Source organism: Chiroxiphia lanceolata, chromosome 12, assembly GCF_009829145.1.
Source record: "Chiroxiphia lanceolata isolate bChiLan1 chromosome 12, bChiLan1.pri, whole genome shotgun sequence".
Classification (NCBI taxonomy): Eukaryota; Metazoa; Chordata; class Aves; order Passeriformes; family Pipridae; genus Chiroxiphia; species Chiroxiphia lanceolata.
In genome coordinates this window covers 15658038-15678005 of record NC_045648.1, presented here as the reverse complement: position 1 = coordinate 15678005, position 19968 = coordinate 15658038, and the positions used below count along the sequence as shown (strand labels likewise).

The following is a 19968-nucleotide window of genomic DNA, read 5'->3' as shown; positions in this document are numbered from 1 at the left end:
TGGAGCTGGGTCTGGAGCTGGAGCAGGGGCTGGGGCTGGAGTTGGAGCTGGAGGTGGGAATGACCCTGGAGCTGGGTCTGCAGGCAGGGCTGGGGCTGGAACTCAGGGTTGGAGCCAGAGCCTAGAGCAGGGGCTGGAGCTGAGGGCAGGGCCTGGACCTGGAGCTGGAGCAGGTGCTGGGGCTAGGCCTGGAGCTGGGAATGGCCCTGGAGCTGGGAATAGCCCTGGAGCTGGGGCTGAAGCTGGAGGAGCTGGGGCTGGGGCCTGGAGCTGGGGCTGGAGCTGGAGGAGCTGGGGTTGGGGCCTGGAGCTGGAGTTGGGGCCTGGAGCTGGGGCTGGAGCTCAGTGCTGGAGCCAGGGCCTGGAGCAGGGGCTGGAGCTGAGGCCTGGAGCCGAGGTTGGGGCTGTGGCTGGGCCTGGAGCCGGGGTCGGTCCCCGGTCCGTGTCGCCGTCCCGTCCGTACCCGCTCGGTGCCCGGGGGGCGGCGCCGGCCCCGGCAGGGGGGGCGGGGGCCGGGGCAGGGGCGGCCCCCCCGGCGGCGGCCCTTGGACCCGGTGCCGCGCAGAGCCCGAGCCATGGCGGCGGCGGCGGGGCAGAACATCGCCGTGGTCGTGCACCGAGCCGGGGACCTGCGGCTGGTACGGCCGGGGCGGCGGGGCCGGGCGGGAGCGGGGCCGCGCTCGGGGGGCCGCGGGGCGGGGGGGGCCCGGCGGCAGCTCCCGCGGGTCTCGGGGCTGAGCTCCCGCACTCGGGGGTGTCCGGACAACCCGGTCCCTCCCGTTCTCCCCCTCTGGTTCCCCCTCCCCGGTGCCGGGCTGCGAGCGGGGAAAGGCAGCGGCTTCCACATTCCTGGGGGTGACCCGGGGGGCGCAGGCGCCCAAATTCTGGGGTGCCCCGTGGCTGGGGCGCCCCCAGCCCCGCTCTCCGTATGGCAGCTTCGGGCTCCCCACAGCGGTACAGGGAAAGGAAAACGCACCTGCTCTCGTATGCCTCGAAGGTGAAACATTCTCACCAGAGAAATAAATTCGTGGATACACCCATTCATGCAAGCAGGAGGGCGCAATACTATTAGAAGCACGGTCTGCTTTCAGATGGTTCTGGTAACTTTGCATGACAAATTCTGTTGTTTTTCCAAGCTTGGGAAGCTTTCAGTTGCAGAATGCTTTTAGGGGACACTGGAGGGGATAATCTTCTCGAGATCTTTGTCAATTCCATTTGAGTGCAAAACCTCGTAGCCCTGAAAGCCAGAATCCCTGAAATCTCCATTTTCCCCCAACAAGCCATTCTCACAGCTGAGACAAGTGCTCCCAGGGAGCAGGGATGGAGGGTGGTTGTAGCTGCTTTGGGCTGTCAGAGCCCAGGTGAGCTGCAGAACAGAGGTCTCAGAGGGAGCAGGTGCTGCAGGACCCCCCTCACTCAGAATGTGTGTGTGTATGGGGGTTATTTTGTACTTTTAAAGTACTTCAGGCTCATTCTGCTTCTATCACTGTGAACACTTGGCTCTTCCTGGCTGCTGAATCATCATAGCGCTGCTTGGGGATCTGTGTTTGCCAGTTTGACGAGTGCCAAATGGGGGAAGGAAGATTTCCATGGGCAAACATTGGCAGGACACACAGTCCTGGCAGGAGGGCTCTTGGGAGCACACAGACTTTGGATACCCACAGTGCCTCGTTTGGAGGATGGTTATCAGGGATTTTTCACCATTCCCACCCAGCCCAAGCTGCATGTGCCAGAGTCTGAGTGGTGTCTGTGGGGGTGGTTCTTGTGCGGCTCCCAGGCACCTTTGACACAACTGCACTTTCACTACAAGCACGTAGAGCCTGGGCCTGGAGCCTGACTACCAAAAGAAATAAAATGGGTTGAGGATTGAGGTGGTCCCTCTACTTCAAGAAACGTTTTCAAACTCCTGTGATTTGTGACGCTCGTGAGGTGGACACTGACTCCATCACATCTGTTTTGCTGGTCTCTAAACTGGATTACACCCACATGCATGAGTTTTCCTTGGGATGTTTGACATTGGAGCTGGTCACCAGTGTGCCCCTGCCTCACTGGCAGCCCCTTGGTGTCATCCTCCTGGGCTTCCCTAAAGTTTCTTTGCCAAAATGTGGATGGTGCTCACTGTATTGTCCCACTGATCACTGAAGGAGTCTCAGCAGTGAGCTCTGAACTTGTTATCTGTTATTGATACCTAAAGCTGGGTGAGACCATTTTCCTGCAATTCCCACACTTTTCTTGATTCTTGGACATGTTTCCCATGGGAGAGTCACTGTGACCCCTGCACTATGTGAAAATGCATTGACTTTGTTTTTATTGACTCTCCTCTTGCCCTTGGGTGGTTGCCACAGGCTCCTGTTTGGTGCCTGCTGAGGATTTATTGGTTTTATGCTTGTACCATGACCTGTCTTTCCCTGTCTCCTTTCACAGAAAACATTTGCTACATTTCCTTTACCAGTCACCATTTCTGAACTTCTCAGTGAACACCAAACAATAGCAGAACTCGTGTCTTTGCTGTTCTCTGGTTTGGTCACTCCTATTTTCTACAAATCAGGCTGGAGGACTCACTTCTCACCAAGGTGTCTGGGTTTTTTTGGGCACAGCTGTAACTGAAAAAAAGTATTCTTTTTTTTTACACACACCCATCTTCAGCTGGCAGGTTTTTTTGTTCAGCCTGTGGTCTGTACCTCTGGTGTGTCACCAGATCGAGAGTGCTTATTGCATTTTCTGTGTAAGAGAAAGACCTCTTTTAAAAATAATGCTCTGGGCTGTGTTCCTCAGTGGGACAAAACAAACCCCCCACATATTAAAATTGCAGATACAGGTCTGAACCCAGAACACAACAATGATGCAAAAACTTGTACATTTGCACAAAGGCTCCCGGGGCCTTCTCCTGCCCTCACCCAGCTGCCTGGGCAGTTGACTTGTTATTTCAGAATCTAATTGGCCCCACTTGGAGCTCTTCCATAGGATTACTGAATTTCATCCTAATCTAGGTCCAATGATAAATAACTCTCTTACACAGCCCTAACATTCAAGATCCCTTTGACTCAAAGGTGAGATAAGGCTGTCACAGGATGGTGGCTTTATGGTTGAGGTGCTTTTATTACAGTTAGTATTGTTTTTTAATTGATTTGATTTAATTAATTTAATTTAATTAATTGATTTCTTTTTCTAACTTTGTCAGAGGTGCTTGTTGATCTTAGACACTTTCCTTTGTCAGTCTGGGAGAAAACATTTTGATCTAGTTGGTCAGAAATAGAATCGTGACCTTGGGATGTGGAAGAAGCTTCAGAGGGACCCTATTGAGGGTGACAAAACCTCCCAGGCAAACACAAAAATTCTTTACAGGGAAACTAAAGGGAGGAGAATAGGAGGTTGGAAAATTTCAGTTGGTTGAATTGTATGAGAACAATTCAATGTGTTTTCAGAGTTTCTCTTTCTGATGTTTAGAATGATGTTTAGAATGGCAAAGTACAAAGCAGGAGTTGAGGAATATGCTGGGATTGAGAATGTACTTAATTAGTGAAAATGCAGAACAGTGCTCTTCAAAATTTGAGCAGCAAATGGATTCTGAAGGTTCATTGTTGGCACTACTTTGGGGGGGCTTTTCTTAGAGACGTGATTGTTGATGTGGATGCTCAATGGGTATTGTAGTGTCTTGGTGTTGTAAAACCCAATAAGATGATTCCTTTTGGGTTTTGATGCAGCTGAGGGAGCTCAGTGAAGGCAAAATGCCTGCAGACCTTTTGGGTGGAAGGGTGACTTGAGGCCAAGTGACCATTCTCTAACTCTTGTAACTCTAACTTTTTTCATCCCATAAAGAGGTGCCATGGCAATTACAAGAGGACATGACCTGAAATGGGATTTACAGTAAAGTTTAAAGATGATTTATACATTGTTATGAATAAATCACTATGCAATTATTATGTACACATTATTATACATAAATATTATGTATAAATTATGTATCACTGGAACAGGGTGGGGAGGCCCTGGCCCAGGTTGGCCAGAGAAGCTGTAGCTGCCCCATCCCTGGAAGTGTTGAAGGCCAGGTTGGACGGGGCTTGGAGCAACCTGGTCTAGTGGAAGGTGTCCCTGCCCATGGCAGGGGGTGGAACTTGATGATCTTTATGGTCCCTGCTAACCCAAATAATTCTGTGATTCTTTGATTATGTACTAAAAATATTTCCTATTATTTATAATAATAATATAATCACCGCAATATTAAGGCTTTACAGAAAGAGGTGGTTCAGAATCTTCCCGGTCACACAAGGTGATTTTTTTTGTCAGCCTTCAGGGATGAAGGATTAAACTGAAACTTGAGGCTGCTCCGGAGCAGAGAAGTTTAGTATGTGGCTCTTGTTTGGGCAGGGAAGGGAAATGTACTGCAAAATAGTTTGGAGAGTGGATTTCCAAGCTGGCAGTTGCTCACTCAGAACAGATCCCATAATCCTCCCCTGAGCCTGGAAAACGAGCTGCACTTAAGAGGAAGCTCCTCATTGCACAGCAGGGTCTTACTGAGCAGACAGGACCAAACCCCTCATCTGCTTCTGGATTTACGTGAGCTAACCTGGGCTGGTTTTCCGCAAGGTATTCCAAGGGCTATGTACACACAGCTAAATGTTTTTTTTTTTCCTTTTCTCCATAGGAAACCCGTCCAGTCCCAGAACCGGGTCCCAATGGTAGGTCTACAGATGATGCTTCTGTCTGCTTTCTTTACTTATCTCTTGGTTTTCTCATTCTCTTTTGTTACTCCTTGATATTATAAATTTATATATGGATAAAATATTTCAGAGGAAGTATAAAATAATCCGAAAAAGACTGTGTGGCTGAAACAAGTAATACTGATTTTCCAGCTGAAAAGAGGAGCTGGAGCAGTCACAGATACATCCCTTTATCTGGCTTTTTCTGCTTCCTGTTCCGTCAGTTCATGTGTGTCACATTAAATGGCTCTTGGGACATGTCAGATGATCTTATTGCAGGACTAAACATTAATAGGGTGGGCATATGGGCTGATAGAAATTTGATTCACTAACTCTCCAGGGCTAAAACCACAGCTTAGGGAGAAGGAAAAATTAAATGGACTTGCTCTTTTATTCCTGCTCCAGCAATAGTCACACCCCTCTTAAATTGTATTTTTTTGTGGTCCATATTTTTTGTTGACATTAGCTTTTGTCTTACCATATTTTAAGCCTTCCTGATTTGTGGGTACATGCGTAGTTTGGTATTTCATGGCTTATGAATGTGTGAATGTGCCGTTCTGGTGTATTTATTTAACGCCAGTAAATTTGGATGTGTCAATACTGGCTTGGCCTTTGCTGTGGGGCCCAGGGCCAGCCAATGTGCTGCTCTCCCAGTGCCTGAGAAGGTGAGTTTTCTACAAGGAGCTTTCCCTGCTGTTCTGGCAGAGGTCCTCCTGCGCATGCATTCCGTCGGGATCTGCGGGTCCGACGTCCACTACTGGCAGCACGGCCGGATCGGGGATTTTGTCGTCAAGGACCCCATGGTGTTGGGGCACGAAGCTGCCGGGACTGTCGTCAAAGTGGGCTCAGGGGTGACTCATCTGAAACCAGGTATTTGCAACCAAAACTGTTTGGTTTTCCTGCTATTCAGTTCCCAAAAATGTGTCCATAGCAGGCTGGGCTTCTTTGGGTCACATAAATTTATCTGGGGTTCTGAGGTCACAGCGTGATGTTCTCCTCCACAAAGTGTCACTGTGCTGCTATTAATCACCCAGCTTGGCCACTGTGGTGTATGATATTCCTTAGGTAGCTTTATCCTGGGATATCTTGAGCTTGCCTGTCTGTATTTTGATACAGAGCAGAGCATATGCCAGTACAAGGTGCCTTTTAAGGAAGCTTGATAAAGCTTCAGAAACCAAGTACGTTGCTCTTGCCAGAAACCTGCTGTTAATGTTTCTTCTGTGTGTGTGTTCTTGAAGTAGCAAAAGGCCTCCTGCAGTGCAGAGAGGTCACTGGAGCAACTGCTCCAGGCCTTGTGATGTGACCTCCACTGCTCGCTGTGCTCCTGAATGTCCTAGAAAATGGGCTGAGCAGGGAATTTTGTAAAGTTTGCTGATGAGAGCAACTTAGGTGGGGTGGAGAGGATGCAGGAGAGCCAGCCAGAGTTACAGGGAGACCTGAGAGGTGCCATTAAGATCCAGGTGAGATTCCATGCAGGTAAATATAAAATGATGTCCACAACAGAAGAAACAAAAACAGCTTTGTAACTAAAATGCCCACTGTTGAGGGGTGAGACCTTTGGCTCTGCCACTGAGCGTGGGAGCGTTGCCTCAGCAATGGTGAAAAATGCAAATCACTGTTAGGAAAGGTACACAGACTCAGTCAGAGGACATCAGTGCCCATCTGGATTCTGTGTGCAGTTCCAGTCTCCTTCTTTCCAAAGGGATGTAAAAGAGGTGAGGGCAGAGGAGGACAAGGAGATGACGGGACGTGGAGCAGCATCTCTGTGACACATGTCTAAGTCAGGAACTTTAGCTGGGAGCTGGAGAGACAACTCAAGGATATGTGGCACGTCTGAGGACTCATGGAGGGCAGGGAGAGGCCATGTAAAGCTTTCCTGTTCTCTGGTTCCTCCAGTACAAGGGCAAGGGACAGTCAGAACCACGTACAGCATCCACTGAGATGTAGCGGACCAGGTAGTTTACACAGTGGAAAGAGGAGGAGAAATCGTTCAGTGTTACTAAATACAGACAAACCACATACAGCTTGGGAGGCTGGGAGAGCATTCAGAATGTGTGTGTCCTGCTCCTCTCACCCCTAGACATCCCCCAAGGCCATCTCAGAGGCGATGCTGTGGCCTAGATGGCTCTTTGCTTCTGTCCATTCTCCTGCTTGTCACCATGTCTGGCTGATAGCCTTTGGTGGAGAAATTTGGCTCCAATTGGCTTCCTTTTCCAAATAAATGGGCTGGTTTGTGTCCCTTGTGTACTGGCAAGTTGTACTGTGGTCACATTCTTCCCTCTATTGGGGAGAAAACTTAATTGCCTCGTGATTGCAATTAGATAATCATGGAATCATAGACTGGCCTGGGTTAGAAAGGACCTTAAAGCTCGTCTCATTCCACCCCTTTGCCATGGGCAGGGACACCTTTCACTAGACCAGGTTGCCCTGGTCCCTCATGCCTCTCTTGTTCCAGGGTTGTGTTTTTGTGCTTGTGTTTTTTGGTGCTACTCATACCTGTGTGCCACCCTCTCCCTGACTGACACAGCCTTTCCCTGGCAGGTGACCGTGTGGCCATCGAGCCGGGCGTCCCGAGGGAAATGGATGAGTTCTGCAAAACTGGCCGCTACAACCTGTCCCCAACCATCTTCTTCTGTGCAACCCCCCCCGACGATGGGAACTTGTGCCGCTACTACAAGCACAGTGCCAGCTACTGCTACAAGTTAGTCCGTGCTTGCTCTGCAGGGAAATACACACTCCCTGGGGGAAGCAATCACCTCTTGGCCCTTCTGAGTACTCTTTACATGATCCCAACAGGTTTTGTTGCCTTCTGATCCATAAATAACATGTCTAAGCTTGGATGGTAGCCACTTTGCAAAGGATTTGTCAGGCAGGTGTAGTTTATCCCCTCCGGTGCCAGACATAAACATTTCTTGCATGTCTTCTGGGATGTCACTTCTGCTTTACCCTTTAATTATTTTCCTTTTCCCATTTGCTCCCTGCTCTTAGTTTGTTTTCTGCTGTCTTTTTATATTCCTTGCCTTCTTAGGCTGGTGCCTGAAGGTCTTTATCTAGTTCTTTGAGCTGAGCTTTGCTGCTGCTCTTCAGGAAACACCATGGTGACTGCTGACACCTTGCTCTGTCATTTGAAACAAAGTCATCCCACTCGGAGCAGAGCAGGAACAGTAAGCAGTGGCCCTGCTGAGCTGTTTGTCTTGTGTGACTCTGAGTGTCCCCACTAAGCTGCCAGCGTTACACATCTGTTTTCATATCCAGTTCAGCAAACCCGAATATGTTATTAGTTGTGGCAGGACTGACACATTTGCTTAGAAGCAAATCTGTGCTTAAACACTCTGGCAAATCATAGAATCCCAGAATGATTTGGGTTGAAAAGGACCTTAAAACTCATCTTGTTCCATCCCCCTGCCATGGGCAGGCACACCTTCCACTTATTCAGGTTACTCAGAGCCCCATCCAGCCTGGCCTTGAACACTTCCAGGGATGATAGGGCAGCCATAGCTTCCCTGGGCAACCTGTGCCACGGCCTCATACACTCTGGAAACCTGAAAAAGCCTCTCCAATGTTACATCCACATAAGTGCCTTTAACAAGGAGTTAAAAACAGCCCAGTTAAAAATAATGCCCCCCTGAGACTGCTCTACCTGTCCAGCATGTTCTTTCTCAGTCTGTAGAGAGCTGGTTCTTCCATGAGCAGGAAGGTCCTTGGGATTGATCCTTGGTGTCTGCACAGGGAGCATTCAGGATTGCAGCAGTCGGAAGGAGGCACTTGACTGCTCTTCTCCTGAGAGTCCTAAGGCAGGAAGCTTTCAAAGCAGATCCCAAGCAGCTGCTGTCAGGATGAGGTGCTGCTCTGGATGGGAATAACATCTCACTGTCCAGACCCACTGTCACTGATTTCCTGTGTATTAAAATAACATTTTCTGACAACATCACAAGTTTTTGCGTGGGAGGACATGGCTGGTTTGTGGCTGGCTTCTTTCAGGGGTTTGCTTTTTTTCCCTCCAATTTGAGTAAATATAACTTTGGCTATCTTATTTTATTTTTGAGCTTTGAAATGCAAAGCCTGGACTTGGTGCTCCTGGTTTCAGATCTACAGAGTGTGGCTGGCTGATGCCAAGCAGATTCTCTGGCATGAAGCTGCTCTGCCAGGACAGGTTTGCTGGGAACAGCTGATGGCTGAGCTCAGTGGGCTCTCACACATTTGACCAGTTATTGTCTGTCCTGCTGGTGAGCAAACTCTCTGTTGGATGCTCCAAGTAACTTGATGGAGGTGGGATCATACTGTGAACCTGCCCTCCCCATTGACAGGGCAGTGCCCAGATCCAGCCGGAACAAACGTGATGCCAAAATCTGTGACAGATGAACTCTTGCAGTCAGACCTTTAAAGCCTCCTGGAGACAAGAGACATGCAGATATCTTACAGCTGTCTTCCCACAACCATAATTTCCATTTCTTTGGCTTCATGTTGTCCTGGCTGAGATCTGACCTTGAGCTTCCCAGGGCTGTCAGAAAAACCCTCCTGGCAGGTACAGCTCCCAGCACCCTCTATGAGGGAGCCCATGCTGGTGGCTCCCTGGTGGACAGCATTGTGGGGCTGAGATTTATCCTGTCAGCACTTCAGAAGGGTTTCACCCCCCTCTGCTTTTTTCCATCACTCACACTGGCTGCGTGACGGGGCTGTTTCTGCCTAAGGACTGCTGTGAGGGTGTGTGCTGGGACCAGTCCACTGGTTTAAAACACTTGGTGCATCAGGGGAGCAGGTCCTAGGTGTTATGGGGAGACCTGGACCTGGCTGCCTTTGCTGGTGGCTTCACCTTTGGCAACCAGATGTTTTCTAAAAGTGTGGAGCTGAGTGATCCAACCCAGGTGAGAGGTCTGGGATCTCACTGGTGGGTCCCAGTCATAGGGCAGCCCTTGGGGTCGTGCATATGCAACTGGGGTGTTTATTCCAAAGGGAATGAGTGGCAAAGGAGTCCTTGGGTTCACTCATCAAGTACTGGAGAGTTGATGTGGGGAAGTTTGTGGGTCCCTGTGTTTGGTGCTTGGGCAAACCTCACTGGTTTAGGTGCACTTGATGCTGCTTCAGAGGAGAAAAACAGACAATAGAACTTCTTGAAACACATTCCAGCCTGGCATTTCTCTCACCAAGGGTAAGAGTGGGTTTTGCCACTGTGATTTACACCCATGTTTGGTCTTCAAGTGTCATGGCTTTCCTTATCACCCTCATAAACCTCTTTGGTGACTGTTGCTTGTGTCCCATTCTTGCAGGCTTCCAGATAATGTCACCTTTGAAGAAGGAGCCCTTATTGAGCCCCTGTCAGTGGGAATCCATGCCTGTAAAAGAGCAGGAGTCACTCTGGGAAGCAAAGTCTTCGTGTCTGGCTCTGGTATGGTGAACACATTCAGTCCTTTGGTTCCCTGTCTGCTGGGAGGGGATGGGCAGGGCTCAGGTTGAGCTCCTGGGCTCTGCTGTCAGTGGGGGTCATGGCACAGCTCCAGGGGTGCCAAGGGGGACCTTGAGGCTGCCAGAGCCTCCTTTAACCCAGGAACATGCAGGGCTCTGGGTTCAGTGTTCAGAGCCTGTGGCTGGTGCTGCTTGGCAGTGGTACATGTTCTCTTTAACCCCCTTGTACCCAGGACCAATTGGCCTCGTTAACGTGATTGTTGCTAAGATGATGGGTGCAGCTGCTGTGGTGGTCACAGGTAAGTCCTTATATCCCTTGTGTGCCTATTTCCCATGATACAACACTTTCACAGAATCATTAAGGTTGGAAAAGACCTCTTAGATCATCGAGCCCAACCATTAACCCAGCACTGCCAAGCCCAATGCCACATCCACATGTTTTCTGAACACTTCCAGGGACAGTGATCCCACCACTTCCCTGGGCAGCCTGTTCCAGTGCCTGACCACCCTTCCAGGGAAGACATTTTTCCCTAATATACAACCTAAACCTCCCCTGGCACAACTTGAGGCCCTTTCCTCTCATCCTGTCCCTTGTTCCCTGGGAGCAGAGCCCGACCCCCACCTGGCTCCACCCTTCTGTCAGGGAGTTGTAGAGAGTGAGAAAGTCCCTCCTGAGCCTCTTTTTCTCCAGGCTGAGCCTCCCAGCTGCCTCAGCTGCTCCTAGTGCTCCAGACCCTTCCCTGGCTCTGTTCCCTTCTCTGGATATGCTCCAGCACTTTGACTAACTTGAAATTATTCCTTCAAGTTTACTGCTGGGGAAGGCAGCCCAGGCAAATCTGTTTGTGACTGGAGTAGTAGCCTGTGCCTGTCTAGAGGGAATCCTGTTGTTCCCCGGGACAAGACTTAGATCTCTGCCCTAACTGGGATCTCCAAGAAGATGCAGTTTGCAACTCCTCTGCTGGGTTAGAGGACCAGGGTCATAACTCCTGATTCCCAGCATGGACAAGTTGTGTGGGTGGAGTAGCTTCAAGGCGAACAGTCCAGAATAAAGAAGCAATCAATGGTCTGTGGATCAGACCTAGAAACCTTCTTCAGACTTTGAGCAGGTATTTCAGAAGAGTCAATGCATCTGTATGTCAGCTCTGAGCTTTTTCTGTGTGCAGCCACACTGTGCTTCTCACTTGTCTTTCTCTGTCCTTCTTTCTGCTCCTGTTGGGGGTTTCATTTTCCACTGGTTATCCACATAGACTGAAATGGCCTTTTCAGAGTCCCTGCATTTCAGAAATGGGCCTTCCTTGCACAACTGAGGTTTCTGGTCCAGCTGCTGCTTGCAGCAATCTGCATCTGGAAAACCTCTGAGGAAGGAGATCCCACCTTTCAAGGTACCTACTCAAAGTTTGCACCACCTCTTAACGAAGAAGCTTTTTCTGGGGTCCACTCACAAACTGTCATTTGTGGGGATTTACCCTTGTCTGCAAGAGCTGAAACAAGTTTTCATCACCTTTGTAGCTGCCCTTCAGGTTGTTGCAGAGCTGTTCCATCTCCCCTTTTTATCCCATGCTAAGCCAGCCCAGCTGCCTCCACCTCTCCTCCAGGTTCAGTCTCTCTCTCTGTAGCTTGCCCAAAAGAAGGGAGAGCTGGAGAAACCTCAGGATGTTCACTGGTTGAAATCTCCACCTGGGGTTTGAGCAGGGCCTGGAAGTGGTGTCTCCAGCTCTCACTGAGACTCTCTGATCTTTCTGAGTGGTGATGGCCAGGAGGAGCAGTTACAGGTGCCACTGGACAATGAGCAAGGGTTGCTGCAGTGCTTTTGGGTCAGAGCCCCAACCTGGACCTGTCAGAAGGCTGCTACTGACCTCCCATGCTTAGGGCCAGGTGTATAATTGACCTCTCGACTACTGTGTTTCCATCTGTGGGTTGAGAGATAAAATTCAGGTCCCACCCTCTTGCCTTTGCAGAAACATCCTTCAATAGTAGCTCAGGTCAAAAACCAAGGCAGATTATTGCCTTCTCCTCCCTTAATCCTCTTGCTGCCAAGTCCAGGGCATTTTTAGTTCTGCTGGCCTCACCCTGAAGGTGTGTGTGCTTGATGGACGGGATCAGTCCACACCTCAGATTTTGTGAAGTGTTGTCATTAGCGGATGGTGTTTGCTGTAGCAGGAAAAACAGCTCTGTTCCTGAATCACACACGAGGAACTTTGCTGCCCAGCTGGGCTGGTGCAGGGGCTGGGGGTGACCCCGTTCCTGGGTGGGGAAGGGCTTGGTGAGCTGGCAGTGGTTGGTGGGGCTGAGGCAGCTGGCTCAGTCTGTCACCCCATTCCCACTCCTGCCTGAGTGTATCTTCCCTGTAACTCTGGGAGCTGCTGCTGCCTCTGCCCATAGGCTGCTGCTGGAGGCCCTGGGTGAGCTGCTCTGGGTATCATGTGCCACAGGACTCCAAGTGGCCACAGGAAGTTCCTGGTGCCTGGTTTGTAGGGTCAGTAGGCTTGGATACATGGAATTACCCCTTCTTATCTCTGTGTGCTGGCCTAGATATTGGTTGTGACTCGTAGACATCTCCCACACAAGAGGGGTTTGGCTGAGATGTTGAGAGACACCCATGGAGGTGCTGTCCCTAGTCAATTATCTGTGTGTGACATGAGCTGAGGAGTGGGTTTGGTTTGGCTCGTTGCCCCTTGGGATTTTGCTGCTCTTCTCAGAGAATTGCTTTTTGTGTCAGCTTTAGGAGCCAACACCTGTGAGATGCCTGTCTGCCTACAAAGGACCTCTTGTACTTTGCGATCAGATTCTTTGAATTCATTGCCTGGAATTTTTATGATGTGTTTGTCTGTGAAGAGCTTTGTCTGTGCAGCACTTAAGGCTTTAAATGTTTGTGTTTGTTTTGACAAGCTGCTCACAAATACAGAAATATTTAGAAAAGCTTTTTCCTCGCCTGGGGAGAACTCATCTCCTATAGCTTCTGTCTGGCTCACCTGGAGTGATTGATGTATTTAGCAGGCTCCAGGTGGGTGAGAAGATCAATTTGTTTCCTGGGTCCTCATCTACTCTTCACAAAGGTCCGTGTCTTTCTCCACTCCACTGCTGAGTGGGCGTGATTGATATTTATGTACAACCTTCTCCTGTCCTTCTGCCTTGCTGCTGCTCTGAAAATCTGCTTTTCTCCTTAGAAACACATAGAAGTTCAGCCTTACTCCTCATCAAGTGAAGGGACAGTTTAGGTGTTTGTATGGCAGTGTTGGGCTCTCTTGCCTTGCTCTATCTGTCACTAAAGTTGCATTTAGTAATTCCTATGTAAGGGAAATTATTCCTCTTGTGCTATCTGAATCCTAAGTTCTGGGTGTTGGTGCCTCCAGAAACCCTGGAAGTCAAGGTCAGGGAGGATGAATAACTGTCCAGAGCTCAGCTCCTTTGAGAAAGAAGATTAACACAGAAAGTGTGAGAGCTTCAAGAATATTTACCTGTCAAATTGGCTCATAAACCATCATGAGAAGCTTAAAGGTAATTTGATAACTTATTTGGAAGCAGAGACACAGGACTACTCTTGTTCTGGCGGCCAAAACTTTAGTTAGCTCCAGTGGCCAGGAAGTGAAAACAGATTTCTAACCAGAGGCAAGATGCAACCCTGTAACTGTATAATGGACCATTTTCGCAAGACTTGTGTGGGGTTTGGCCTCAGTAAGGTTTGAAATTCAAATGACTTGGTCCCTCCCAAGACTCACAAGTGTCTGGAGCTCCGAACAAACCAGTAACCTGCAGATCTGTCTGCTTCAGGAAGTGCTTCATGCTGATTCACTTAGGCCAGAGATATTATTGCAGCTCTGAGCAGGGCTGACGGTATTTGCTGCCATGTCCCATGTGCCTCTCTGAGCCAGGACTTCCTTCCTGAGCAGGTCAGCAAACCAGAGGCCAACTACAGCAATGGTGGGGGCAGGGGGGCTTTTATTGCTGCCCAAGAGTGATTTTTTTTTGGCCACTTTGAAACACACTGGCTGTCCTGTCACTCCAGGACAAAGTCTCTGGATTATTTCTGCCAGAGAGACGGTTTAAAATACCTTAGTCACTGGGCAGATACTAAAAATGGCTGAGTCCAGCTGTGTCTGCTGTGAGCTGGTGTGAGACCAAACTTCACGAGGAGTTGGGTCCATTGCTGGGAGCACTGTTGAGCCTTGTGGTCTCCTTGGCATACACAGATTTGGGATACAACAACTATGCTGGGCAGAAGTGTTTCTTATCACTTCAGGTGCCTCCAAAAGTCCCTGCCCATGCTCTTGGAGCACAGGAGGTCTCTGAGTGCAGCTCAGCTGGGGTCAAGCATGACCATACACATGGCCTGGAGCCCAATGCCCAGAGCTTGGGAGGGACAGACCTGACTAATCCTCCTGCAGCCACAGGAATGAGAGCCCACATTGAGGCTTCCAGGGTGATGCTGCCCTTACTTTTCAGCCTTAGCTTTTCCTCTTTCATCTACATTTCATTACCCTTTGTTATCCGTTCTTGAAACTCCCTCCACAGCTCTTCTGGGTGCTCATCTCGGTGGGTGTGGCCACACCTGGCATCCCAAGCCCTCCCACTGCCCATAGGGTCTTGTCCATCACCTGCCCTGCCAGTGAGTCCCATCCTGTTCCCTGTGTGATGGGCAGGCAGAGCCTCTGGCCCAGCTCCCTCCCAGCACGTGGCTGAGTCAGAGGGGCTCATGTCAGAGCACTGGCCTCATCCTCCTTCCCTTTTCCCTTGATATTTTCACCCCATCCCATCTCTGACTTCTCTGAAGACTGTGCCCTGGTGAGAGGGGTGTTTTGCTCCTTGCTGTGTGTCCTTGAGAGGAGTGTGCCTGTGGCAAAGGCATCGTTTTCTGAGTCTTCAAGTTCAGGACCCCTGGGAGGAGACACTGTTCACCCCTCAGTTTTGGGTCTAGGAAATCTTGGCTGTTACAGCTCTTGATTCAGCCATCTTTTCCAGTGCCAGCCTGCAGACCCCTGTAGACTACTGCTTTAGTGCAGGGCAGAAAGGTTGTTGACCTGGGAAATGCCACTCTTCTCCTTAGCTGTTCACCTCCTTATCTCCAGAGATGTCCTGGTCACCACTGGTGTCTGCAGAGGGGTGGGTGGCTTCTTTCCACGGGATGTGGAAGAGCATAGACAGTGTGGCTACCTGACAGGGCAGCTTGTACCATGGTACAAACCATCCTGTGAATCTTCAGAAGGTATTTACAGTGCTGTCAAGAACCCTCAGGACAGAGTACTGGAATTGAGCCACGCCCTCACAGATGTTTATCATCTCCAGCTTTGTTGCTCTGTCTTAATGGGGTGTCCAAAGTCCACCCTATCACCAGATCCACTCCCTTTTTATTTTATGGGCTTGTCTGTTCGCTCACCTGTGACAGAAACTGTCTGAGAGACGCTCAGCAGTCTCCAGTCTCATCATCTGGGGCCGCCCAGCACAAGAAAGATGTGGACCTGTTAGAGGAAGTCCAAAGGAGAGGCATGAAGATGGTCAAGTGGGAGGGCTGGAGCCCCTCTGCTCTGAGGGAGAGCTCAGGCTGTTCGGCCTGGAGAAGAGAAGGCTCCGGGGAGACCTTAGAGCCTTTTCCAGTGCTACAGGGGCTCCAAGAGAGCTGGAGAGGGACTTTGAACAAGGGTCCAGAGTGACAGGACAAGGGGCAATGGCTTCCCATTGCCAGAGGGAGGGTTAGATGGGATATTGGGAAAGAATTCTTCCCTGTGAGGGTGGGGAGGCCCTGGCACAAGTTGTCCAGAGAAGCTGTGGCTGCCCCATCCCTGGAAGTGTTCAAGGCCAGGTTGGATGGGGCTTGGAGCAACCTGGTCTAGTGGAAGGTGTCCCTGCCCATGGCACAGGAGGGAACTGGATTTGCTTTAAAGTCCCTTCCAACCCAAACTAGTCTGCGATTTCATGGTCCTTCTCTGCCTGCTCAGAAGGAGTGGACACAGACCCTTCCCTCTCTTGGTTATGCTGCCCTGTGCACACATGTAGGAAGCAGTTTCCAGACTCAGGTTGGGAGTTTCATACAGTTTCTGTTTCATACAGTGCTCCAGCTCTTGACTTGTTTTGCTTTTCCCCAGATTTATCTACCTCTCGCCTGCAAAAGGCCAAGGAGGTGGGGGCAGATTTTACCATTCAGGTGAAGAATGAGACCCCTCAGGAGGTGGCCTCCAAAGTGGAAGGTGTGCTTGGCTGCATGCCCGACATCACCGTGGAGTGCACAGGGGTGCAGGCCTGCATCCAGGCTGGCATTTATGTGAGTACCACTTGTCCCCAAGGCAGAGCAGGGATGGCATTGGTCTGGTTTTGTCTGGGATGCTGCAGTGAATGAATTATTTCACTCTCACTGTGCTTAATTTCACTGGGCTTGGTGTGGGGAGAGAAGGTGCTCATTAGACAGCAAAAGAAGAGAGGCAATTAAAGAGTTGACGTTGACATGGGGATAATTGATAATTAATTTGATGCTCAGGTGCTAAACCACTTCCTAAAGAGACCTCAATAAGACCCCAAAACCCAAGCATGGCTGTGCAGCAGTGTCAGGTAGCTGGTACGAGCAGGACATCACCTTCTGTTAAGTTGAAGTTACATCCAAACAAGGAGAACAATCAAGAAAATTAATTCCAGAAGGTGAAGGAAGCAGTTAAGGAAGCGATGTTTTGCTGCCATGAACATATTAAGAAGAGGATGGGGTGAAGGTAGTGAGGAGTTTCACAGGGAAAAACAAGGAGGGGAATGGGACAAGTGGCAGAAAGAGAAATTCCAGTGAAGCACCAGGCTTAGTTTTAAATCTTTCCTATTGAAATCCCAAAGCACTCTTTGTAGTCCTAAATGCCAGCCATTTTTCAGAATGAGATTTAGATACAAGAATCCTTTGGAGATTTTCAAAAGATTGCATTTTTAGCCTTGAATACTGTGTGTTTCACTCTTACAGGCTCCTGACAGCATCCTGCCTCTCCCCTGGCTTCCCCATCATTCACTGCAGCCGCAAAGTGTGCCTTTATTTTTGACAGACCCTGCACAGGCTCCAGCAGCTGCATTCTGCAAAGTGTAACATGTCTGTGTTTTTGCTCTCCAGGCCACTCGTTCTGGTGGGACCTTGGTGCTGGTGGGGCTGGGGCCTGAGATGGTGACGGTGCCCATTGTGAATGCTGCTGTGCGGGAGGTGGATATCCGGGGGATATTCCGCTACTGCAACACGTGAGTCTCATGCGGGGGGGAGCTCGTGTGTCTCCAAGCCCGTCTTTAGAATTATTCAGAGCTATAGTTTCTTACCAGTGGAGCAAGAATCTTTGCTTGATCTGTAGCTCTCCGGGAAGGATTTATGGGATGTTGTCAAGCTCTGTCATAAAATGAGAAATGTCTTTAAGTAGGTAATTTGGGAATTAGATTAGGTGCTGCACCCCTTTGTATCCCTGTTGCTCTAACTTGGCCCATTCCTAGTTGGACTCCATGACTGTGGTTGGACTTGATGATCTTTGGAGATCTTTTCCAACCTCAATGATTCTATGATTTTAAGTGGAGCAGCAATGCAATCCAATTGAAGAGGCTGGAAGCTGACTGAGGCTTTTCCTTTCCTCTCCTGCACTGAGTCCATGAGTTTGAGCTCCACAGTGCTCAGTGTGCAGGAGAAGAGGCCAGGTGAGGGGAGAGCGGAGCGTGAAAGTTTGGTTTTCATTTGATGCTTCCATAGAAGTTGTTTCCTTGATTTTCACTTGCTTCCTACTCAGCCAACTGTCTGGGAAGCAGAGCCTGCCTCCTTGGTGCTCAACAGCCCAGCTCAGTTGGCTTGTCCCATCTCCCATGCTGGATGCTTGAGATTCCCTCTCCAGAAGATCCTTTGCAGGCAAAAGTCCCCTTGGCTGCCTGGGCTGAGGAAATAGCTGCAATGAATCAGGCTCCTCCCTGCTCTTTCCTTGGGCTCCAAAGCAGTGCTTGCTCTCATCCCCTGCTGTTTTCCTTGCAGGTGGCCCGTGGCCATCGCTCTGCTCGCATCCAAGCGGATCAACATCAAGCCCTTGGTTACACACCGCTTCCCCCTGGAGAAGGCTCTGGAGGCGTTTGAGACCACCAAGAGGGGTGAGGGGGTCAAAGTCATGCTGAAGTGTGACCCCACTGACCAGAGTCCCTGAGCTGCTGCAGTGCCCAGCCCTCACCCCACTGCACCGGCCTGCCTGGGACGCGCAGGATGAGGCTGCAGGAAGGAGGCTGATGTGGGGCTGCTGCGTGTTTGCAGTCACCTTGCACAGCTGCTTCTTGTAACTAGAAAATCAAACAGTGATGAGGGTGGGTGGCACTGGGATTCACCATTAGAGCACTAACAGGTAGCTGCGAATGGACAACCAATAGTTTGAATCAAAATGTTGGGTGAGAAATGAGGGTTTTCACAGTTGGTTCTTTTCCAGTAGCCCCTCAGCAGAGCCTGGCCTGATGCCTCTGTGCTGGGGGAGGTGCTGGCACTCCACCTTCCCACCCTGCACTGTCCTGAGTGCAGCCCTTCCTGCATGACAATCCCTGGATGTGAGATAGCCCTGTGCAAATATTCCCCCTTCCACTTGCACCTTCCCTCAGGGATGCTCAGGGATTGTACAGCCTGTGGAACAAAGCCTGGCCATCCCCCCTCCATGGGAAGCATCAGTACGTTCAGGTCATTCTCTCCATGCTCTTTGCAAATATCCCAAAGCTCAGAGCCCAGGGTTTTTGTGAAGCTGGTCTGGAGGCCAGCTGGGACCACATCTGCTGTGTCACCCCACAGCAGCTCCTTGTGGGACCACTTCAGGCTGGGAAACTGGGACTGCTGAGGGCCTTGTCCTTATGTGGTTCCCAGGGAGGGGCTGCTGTTGGAGGATACAGCTGCTTTTAGCATGGAGGGAAGCGCAGGGGAGCCGTAAGGGGACAGCATCATTCAAAGGTTTTACCACTGTGAACAAATCATAATTTTCTGGGAATATCGAACCTTCCTGCTGAGCTTGTGAGCCATGAACGAGGTACTAATGAGGTAGCAGGTTGCAGATAAAATCTAATCTTTGATTACAGTCATGTTAATTTTAGTACTGAGAGATCAGTTCCTTCCTTGGGATGATACTGAACTTTCCTCAATAAATTCTGTGTACCTGAGACCTACCTGGTGTGTCCCTTAAAGTGTGGGGTGACAGTGTTGGAGGAGTTTCTGACTTCGGGCCTTGGTGACTGTGCAGACCTGGGCCTTGCCAGGCTGCAGGTTGAGCTCGGTGTTGGCAAGACTGTGAGACCTCAAATGACCCAACGACTTGCAAATCAAAGCTTATGTTTATTCCAGAGGTGGCCAAGTTGATCCTGGCAGAAGTGGAAGCCCCCAACTCCATGCTGAGTTTTACAGGGATGATACATAATCCAGGGGAACTTTCTGTAGCCAGAAGGAGAAGTGGCCAAAGTATGTGCTCAGCACATTCCAGTGCTGGGGGGATCCCCACTGGCATGGCTGGGGACCACTGGCCATCCTGACTCCCATGCTGGAGGGAGCCCCATAGTCAGCCTGGGGGACAAGTGGCCATCACAACACCCTGTTATTACTGAGAAATGGAAGCTTGCTCCCTGTGCTCTTGGGAAACTGTTTAACATCCGGAGGGCTGGAGCTATTCCCACGGCTCAGCCTGTTTGGACTCCTTGGCTAATTGGCTCCCATGCCTGGTCTTGCTGGGGTCATGGCCACTGCAGGGGCATTGTGGGGTGTGATGGGTCTGGGGAGGCACAGCCTGGGGGGCTGTGTCTGTATCCCCCACCCCTGACCCCACGTACGTCACCAGTGCAGGGGACACTCGCTCCAGTTCAACCCATTTCCCAGTGAGCTGGAGTTAATGCTCTGTGCTGGGAGCAAGGCCAGCACTAT

General features: G+C 50.2%; 1 protein-coding gene across 1 annotated transcript; it reads left to right on the top strand.

Moving 5' to 3' along the window:
* Nucleotides 1–476: 476 nt before the first annotated feature.
* Nucleotides 477–19223, top strand: SORD (sorbitol dehydrogenase). The gene is made up of 9 exons (XM_032700398.1): nt 477–638; nt 4646–4679; nt 5406–5570; nt 7242–7401; nt 9968–10086; nt 10337–10402; nt 16184–16359; nt 17179–17300; nt 18067–19223. Exons 1-9 carry the CDS (start codon nt 576–578, stop codon nt 18230–18232), a joined length of 1071 nt encoding a protein of 356 aa, XP_032556289.1. The 5' UTR covers nt 477–575; the 3' UTR covers nt 18233–19223.
* The last annotated feature ends 745 nt before the right edge of the window (nt 19224–19968 follow it).

Excerpts from the sequence above, each read along its gene's own strand:
- SORD (XM_032700398.1), top strand. The coding sequence starts at position 576 with ATGGCGGCGGCGGCGGGGCAGAACATCGCCGTGGTCGTGCACCGAGCC. Across the intron at positions 4,680-5,405 it reads CCCAGAACCGGGTCCCAATG|AGGTCCTCCTGCGCATGCAT; the intron begins GTAGGTCTACAG and ends CTGTTCTGGCAG. Across the intron at positions 7,402-9,967 it reads AGTGCCAGCTACTGCTACAA|GCTTCCAGATAATGTCACCT; the intron begins GTTAGTCCGTGC and ends CCATTCTTGCAG.